The sequence below is a fragment of the Sorex fumeus genome, unplaced genomic scaffold, assembly GCF_029834395.1.
Source record: "Sorex fumeus unplaced genomic scaffold, SorFum_2.1 ptg000044l, whole genome shotgun sequence".
In the NCBI taxonomy this organism is placed as follows: domain Eukaryota; kingdom Metazoa; phylum Chordata; class Mammalia; order Eulipotyphla; family Soricidae; genus Sorex; species Sorex fumeus.
Window position 1 is genome coordinate 49930140 of NW_026606101.1, and position 7836 is coordinate 49937975.

Genomic DNA, 7836 nt, shown 5'->3' on the forward strand with positions numbered 1-7836 from the left:
GCCCCGGTTTTTGGGAACTCAGATCTTTAAACTATTCGTCTAGAGAGTGCCACCAAACAAGCTACCTCTCCCTTATCCTGACCGAGCTTCCTCGCTGCCTACACCCCGGAAAGCATACCTGCCCCAGGCCCCCACAAAGCAGAGCACACTACCCCCGCTGCCTTCTCTGGCCACAGCCTGTCACCAGGGAGTGGTCACCTGTCATGACCAGTATTCAAATCCAGGAACCCTGGTGTGCTCTGCACTCCTTTAAGCTCAACAGCTTGGGGGTTCTTGGCGAGTGCCCAGAGAGGAATCCAGAAGAGGAAGATGGAAGGGGGGCGGCCAACTTGGGGGGAGTTACTTCTGGGCCTTGCTGTCAGCCTTCTGCTCCAAGGTAAGAGGGGACAAATGTCGGGAGACCTGAGGGTTGATGTTCCAGGCAAAATCCAGAAACTCTTTCTCTATGAGCTACAGAGCATGTAAAACAGCTGGATTAAACATTTCCTTTCTCCGAAGTCGCTGTTTGGGCCTCCCGTGGGAGCAGATGACAAACGCAGCCCCTCTCTCATTTGCCTGCACAGACTCTCTGCCCTTCTCTCTTACCTGCCTTCCAATGCCAACCTTCTAGGATGCCCAAGTTCTTCTTTCTGCCAAGACAGAGTAGCTCTGAGAGGGCTAACTTGGAACCTGTGACACAATCCCTTTCCCACCTCCCTGGGGAGGAGCTGGTAATAGAACTGATGTGGAGAGGGACCCTCTTCTCCCATTTCCCACGAGCACCTTCGGAACAAACCTGAAGCGGGAGACAGAACAGCTGTGGGAAAGAACTTTCTGGGACGTCCAGAGTCCCATGGGGTTGAGGGGGATGTGGGAAAAGCAAGAAGGTTTTTACTTTTCATTATGTAGCCCCACGAGGTAGTCAATAAATCCACATCAAATGCAGTATCCTTTGAGTCCTTCTATATTTACACTTTTTTATTCATTTGTTGTTGTCGTCATTTGGGGGCTACACCTGGTGATGCTCAAGGCTTGCTCCTGGCTCTGTGCTTATGAATCACTCCTGGTGGTCTTGGATGACCTAATGGGATGCTGGGGCTGGAACCCGGGTCAGCCTCATTCAAGGCACGTCCTGCTGGATTATCGTTCTGGCCCCTTAAATTATTATTTTTTAATCTTGTTACACCACTGATCAAAATGAGAGTGCAGGGGCTGGAGCGATAGCATAGCGAGTAGGGCATTTGCCTTGCACGCAGCCAACCCGGGTTCGATTCCCAGAATCCCATATGGTCCCCTTGAGCACAGCCAGGAGTAATTCCTGAGTGTAGAGGCCAGGAGTAACCCCTGTGCATCGTCGGGTATGACCCAAAAGTTTAAAAAATGAGAGTGCAGAATCTGTTGCCACTTCACCCCAATGCCATGTATTTCCCCTGTGCTTTCTGGACAGCTCAGGGGGTTGTTGGTGAAGTTCTCTCGTATTTGAGTACCATACACCTACATTTCCTTCCCCCTAAACTTTTCCTTTCAGGAAAAGGGAAAGCAGGGCGGGGAAATGAAGGCAAACACCTTACAGGGAAATTTTAGTCAGTGGAGATTCTGAAGATGAAACATGACAGAGCAAGAAAGAAGGATGGTCAGGTGAAGGTCAAAACTTAGGGGTTTGGAGAGGGGAAAGACAGGGCGCCCTGGCATGACTGTTTGCATATGAATTTGGATAGACATTAGAAGGGAGCAGAAGGCCAGGAAGAAAGGGCTGAGCCCCGACTCTACTTACCACATCCTTTCCACCATTTGCCTACCTGGCCAGCCTTCCTCGGCAGCCCTGAAGAGAAGGGGGTCTTGAAACAGGAAGGAGGGGGTTCAACGGCCTGGGGCCCTGGTTTCTATTTTCTTTCTCTGAAGAGAGTGTCTCAGGCCCCGGTTCTATTTGTCCTCTCAGTTCGGAAACACACAAGTCCTGTTCCTGCCTCCCAGCATCTCTGCTTTCCACAGGAAGGACAAATACTTTCACCATCAACTGCTCCGGCTTTGACATGTCTGGGGTGGACCCTGCCAGCTTTGAGGTTATCTTTAGTCAGAAAGACTTTCCTCCGGTCACCAACTACAGCATCCCCATTCACGTCAACATCTCCTTCACCATGTCTGCCATCCTGGATGTGGTGAGTGCCAACATTCTTCCCATCAGCTCCCAGCAGAGAACAAAAATTCACCATAACAAGACACTGGTCCAGCCATGAGTTCCCTGAATGGATTTTTTTTTTACAAACTAGATGTTCTATACAAGAAATGCTGCGGCAACATTTCTGTAGGCCATAGTCATCCTTGAGTTTTGCCTTTATGGGAATATTTCACAAAATAATATCATCCCAATGGGGCCCCAGACTATTTTTACCCTTCATTTCACATGCAACCTGCACTTCTGAATTACCTTTCTCTGGGGACATGTGATGAAAAGTTCCACTGCCACATGGGGCCACTTGGGAAATAAAGACAGGAAATAGACTAAGTCCTGATTTTTAAATATTAACAATTGTCTGATTTTTATAAAAATTTGTTTGGTTTTCGTTAGGATGCACAACTCCAGCTGCTGACGTCCTTTCTGTGGTTAAAGATGGTATGTGAATTCAGTTTTCTTCTTTCCGATTTTCCCTTCCCTTGTTTTCTGGGGTTGTTTGGGGAGTGAAAAAAAAAGCATTACTTGAAATAGTGCCCAATGGAATAGACAAATCCAACCAGAAAGTGTCAATGCAGGTAACAAGCAACTAGCTCTCTGACTGCCAGTCAACTCTGAAAGACAGAGCTAGAGATTGGAGAGAGTACAGGAGCTAAGGCATCTGCCTAGCATCCCACCAACACTGGTTCAAATCCTTGGCAACATACATCGCCCCTAAGCCGTGCCAGGAGTCACTGCTAAACACAGAGCCAGGCAGAGACCCTGAGTACCGTAGGGCGTGGCCCCCCCAAAGCAAAATATATAGATTAAAAAATATATAGAAAAGAACAAAAGATATAGATAAAAAATATAGAAAAGAGTAAGCTTCGGAACTCAAAAGTGTCAGCACTATACTGGAGATGCTCCCAGTGTGCAAAGTGAAAGGCCAGCAGGCCTTGATTAGCTAGAGAAAGGGGTGTTATCACCAGGATGACAAGAGCAATCAGACATCAATCCTCTGACGGAAATGGGTCAAAAAACACCACACACAGCAATAAACAATGAGCAATGCTTCCGGGTAAATAAAACAAATACCTTTTCTTAAAATGATGTATAAAAAAAACTACTGACATTGGGATGGGGGGTGCTGGAGCGATAGTACAGTGGACCGGGCACTTGCCTTGCATGCTGCCAACCCAAGTTTGATCCCTGGTACCTGATATAGTCCCCTGAGCTGAGCCCACGAGGAGTGATCCCTGAGTGCAGAGCCAAGAGTTACCTCTAAGCACCACCAGGTGTGGCCCAAACGCAAAAACACAGGCTGACAATAAGACTGAGTTTAGAATATGGGCTTAATGGGAGTTATTCCAAAAGGGAGGTGATTGCTTTTCCTATTACGCTGTCCTGAAGTTTTATCGTAGGTCCAGAACACATGTATTTCTGTTCAAAAAGACACACAGCTCTCTTTGTTTATAGGGGACTGAAGAGTTGCTCATACATCACGACTCTGCCCAGGTTTCAGCCATAACCGTTGCTCTGTGTCCTCTGCTCTAGGCCTGGATTCACCCCTACATCAGCTGGGACCCAGAAGACTGTGGTGGCATCAATAAGCTCTCGGTGACAGCTGAGAATCTGTGGCTGCCCGACATCTTCATTGTGGAATCGTGGGTACCGGGCTGAGGAAGGCTGGAGGGGAGACTTCCACAGGAGCAGGCCAGGGCACCCCATTCTGTGAGGTCACTGACTTCCCTCCCGGAGGGGAGGGTGAGGTGGCGGGGTGGGGGGTGGCCCCAATGAGCACGAGGCAGCCCTGCATATCCCCAAGAGAGAAGCGGAAGCTGAGGAGAAACACAGAGCTTCTGTCTCTTAGCACGGATGTGGATCAGACACCCGACGGCCTCTCTGCCTACGTGGCTCACAACGGCCGCATTGTGTATCGCAAACCAGTGCGGCTGACCAGCATCTGTAGCCTGAACATCTTCTACTTCCCCTTCGACCAGCAGAACTGCACCCTCACCTTCAGCTCCTTCCTCTACACGGGCAAGTGGCGGTGGGGGTGGGGAGTTGGCACAAATGGGATCAACCACTGGGGCAGGAGAAAAATGCACACAGAGGGCGCTGGAGTGATAGCACAACGGGTGGGGCGTTTGCCTTGCACAGAACCAACCCGGTTTCTCTTCCCAGCATCCCATACGGTCCCCGAGCATCGCCAGGAGTGATTCCTGAGTGCAGGGCCAGGAGTAGCTCCTAGGCATCGCTGGGTGTGACACAAAAAGGAAAAAAAATGCACACAGAGGACCAGGAGAGAGCTCAAGTGGGGAGGTCCAAATCACTCCTTAGCACCCATCGCCGCCAGGGCTGGAGAGAGGGGTTAAGGGGCTTGTCTTGCATTCTGCAGCCCCCAGTGTGTAACCTGGACACCACATATGTTCCCCCAGCACCTCCAGGGGTCATGCCTGAGCACAGAGCCAGAAATAGCTCCTGAACACCACTGGGTAAAATGCAAAAACATAACAACAAAGAAGTACACAAAGAAACTGTGGATATTTAATTGGGGTGGATGGGTGGGGGAGGCTGCGGTGGAAGAGGGGTAGAAGTGGGAAACAATTTAACTTTTTTTTTCTCGGCTTTTTGGGTCACACCTGGCAATGCACAGGGGTTACTCCTGCACTTAGGAATTACTCCTGGCTGTGCTCAGGGGACCATATGGGATGCTGGGAATCAAACCCGGGTCGGCCATGTGCAAGGCAAACGCCCTACCCACTGTGCTATCACTCCAGCCCCCACATCCAATACTTTTTTTTTAATTTTTATTAGTGAAACACCATGAGGTACAGTTGTAGACTGACAAATTTTTGTGCTTGGCTTTCAGTTATACAATGATCCAGTACCCATCCCTCCACCAGTGCCCATTCTCCATAATTTACATTTTTTAAAAATTTTTGTTAGTGAAACACCATAAGGTACAGTTGTAGATTTACAAATTTTTGTGCTTGGGTTTCAATTGTACAATGATCAAACACCCATCCTTCCACCAGTGCCCATTTTCCAGCACCACGGGTCCCAGTATCCCTCCCACCGGCCCCCCATACCCCCATCCCACCCTGCCTCTGTGGCAGGGTATTCCCTTTTGTTCTCTCTCTCCTTTTGGGTGTTGTGGTTTGCAAAAGAGGCATTGAGTGGCAAATCATAGTCTACTTTCAGCATGCTTCTCCCATCCTGGGAGGATCCTCTCAACACCCTTTATTTGGTGCTCCTTTCTCTATCTGAGCTCCCTTTTTCCCTAGAATACCACACCCAATACTTTTTGCAGAAAAATGTTTGACCTATAGTGGGAAGGAAACTGGGGACATTGGTAGAAGAAGTTGACACTGGTGATGGAACATAGTATGTTTGAAACTCAATCATGAATAACTGTAAATTATGTTGCCTTAAAAATAATTTTGAGATGGGTACTCAATCATTGTATAACTGAAACTGAAGCACAAAAAATTGTAAGTCTACAACTGTACCCATGGTGTTTCACTAATAAAAATTAAAAATAATAATAATAATTTTGAGGAGCTCAAGTGATAGCACAGCAGTAGGGCATTTGCCTTGCACACGGCTGACCCAGGTTCGAGTCCCAGCATCCCATATGGTCCCCTGAGCACCGCCAGGATTCATTCCTGAGTGCAGAGCCAGGAGTAACCCCTATGCATCGCTGGGTGTGGCCCAAAAAGCAAAAAATAAATACATAAAATAAAAATAATTTTGACCTAAAATCTACATCACTTATGTTGTAAAATATGGTCGTTAAAAGGATTATGTCATTTGTGGCTCTGAGCTCTGCTCAGTGTAGGTGTTGTGTGCATGAGTGTTGAATGGATGGGTGTCTCCCCTCCAGTGGAAAACATGTTGCTGGACCTGGACAAGAATGTGTGGGAGATAGCAGACACATCCAAGGACATCATCCGCACACAAGGGGAGTGGGAGCTTCTGGGCATCGACAAGGCCACACCGAAGATGTCTGTGGGCTCCAGCCTGTTTGACCAGATCGTGTTATATGTGAGCCCAGAGAGTGTGGCATGGCGGTCTGGTCCCCCTCCACCCCAGCCCATCTCCATCCTAGCACCTTCCTCTTCTTGCCCCAGGACCAACCTCCTCTGCACCCCACCCAACCATCACAATCTTCTCTCTTGAACTCCATCCCCTCCCCTGCCTAAATAACCCTACTTTCTGCACCTTCCAGCTCCCATCTAAGTTCTGTCTCTGGTGGACTTGGGGAAATTTTTTAGTCCTATAAATGTTAGTCCTCATCCAACCCCTGAAAGAATCCCATGGGGTGAGCCCCCCAGGATGGAAGAGACCGAACCTTCGGTTTCAGCTCCACCTGGTTCTCTGCCCTTTCCTCCCACCAGGTGGCCATCAGGCGCAGACCCGGACTCTATGTCATCAACCTTCTGGTACCCAGTGGCTTTTTGATGGCCATTGACGCCCTCAGCTTCTACCTGCCAGCTGAGAATGAGAACCGGGCGCCCTTCAAGATCACCCTCCTGCTGGGCTACAACGTCTTCCTGCTCATGATGAACAAACTCCTTCCCTCCAGTGGCAACCCCCTCATCAGTAGGCACTCTTGAAAAGGAAAAGAGGGGGGTGACCAGAGTGACAGTACAGTGGATAGGGCGTCTGCCTAGCATGCGGCCAACCCAGGTTTGATTCCAGCATCCCATATGGTCCCCAGAGCACCACCAGGAGTGATCGCTAAGTGAAGAGCCAGGAATAACCCCTGAGCACCTCCAGATATAATCCAAAAATAAAACAAGGGGCTGGAGCAATAGCACAACGGGTAGGGCATTTGCCTTGCATGTGGCCGATCCGGGTTCGATTCCCGGCATCCCATATGATCCCCTGAGCACTGCCAGGAGTAATTCCTGAGTGCAGAGCCAGGAGTAACCCCTGTGCATCGCAGGTGCGACCCAAAAAGCAAAAATAAAACAAAACAAAAAAAGGAAAGAAAGCAACAACTGGAGGAAAGAAATTGGGCAGGCAGGAGAACGGGGAATGGAGCAGGAGGTCGAGAAGGCTCATGGGAGAAGGCAGTCATCGTAGAATGGGTCTGGGTACGAGACAAGCAGAAGGCGGGCTGGTGGTGCTTCCAGATCCGTTCCCCTCAGACCTACTGTTCACCCCCCACCTCCCCAGACATCTACTTCTCCCTGTGCCTGTCCCTGATGGTGGTCAGCCTGCTGGAGACCATCTTCATCACCTACCTGCTGCACGTGGCCACCACCCAGCCACCACCCATGCCGCCATGGCTCCATTCTCTGCTCCTCTACTGCACCAGCCCCTGGAAAGGCTGCCCCGCCATGTTCTGGAAGAAGAAAGTGGACCCCCACCTCCCTCCCACCCAGCTGCCTGGTACGGGGAGTCGGCTCTGCCCAGGTGCTGTCTATGCGCATGCCTGGCTTGTCCAGCCGCCCACTTCTCCTTCTTCACACTGAGTCTCTGTCCTCTCAACAGGCCTGATGGAGTTGGAGGAGAGAGGGGCGAAGGAGCAGAGACCCAGGGAGACAGAGCTCACTGAAGGGTCAGGGTGGACGAGAGCCCAGCTGGTTGACTTGTGGGTGTGGTTCGGCCATGTGATGGACACCTTCCTCTTCCGCCTCTACCTGCTCTTCCTGGCCACCTCCATCATCACGGTCCTCGTGCTCTGGAGCACCTAG

General features: G+C 50.0%; 1 protein-coding gene across 1 annotated transcript; it reads left to right on the plus strand.

Annotated features, from left to right (window-relative positions):
* Positions 1–309: 309 nt before the first annotated feature.
* LOC130030597 (5-hydroxytryptamine receptor 3C-like) lies at positions 310–7836 on the plus strand. The gene is made up of 9 exons (XM_056121930.1): positions 310–376; positions 1972–2138; positions 2549–2593; positions 3686–3795; positions 4002–4171; positions 6018–6178; positions 6532–6736; positions 7316–7531; positions 7634–7836. The coding sequence occupies exons 1-9, from the start codon at positions 310–312 to the stop codon at positions 7834–7836; spliced, it is 1344 nt and encodes a 447-aa protein (XP_055977905.1).

Coding starts and splice junctions, on each gene's coding strand:
- LOC130030597 (XM_056121930.1), top strand. CDS start 310: ATGGAAGGGGGGCGGCCAACTTGGGGGGAGTTACTTCTGGGCCTTGCT. Junction 6,179..6,531: donor TTGACCAGATCGTGTTATAT/GTGAGCCCAGAG, acceptor TCCTCCCACCAG/GTGGCCATCAGGCGCAGACC. Junction 6,737..7,315: donor CAGTGGCAACCCCCTCATCA/GTAGGCACTCTT, acceptor CCACCTCCCCAG/ACATCTACTTCTCCCTGTGC.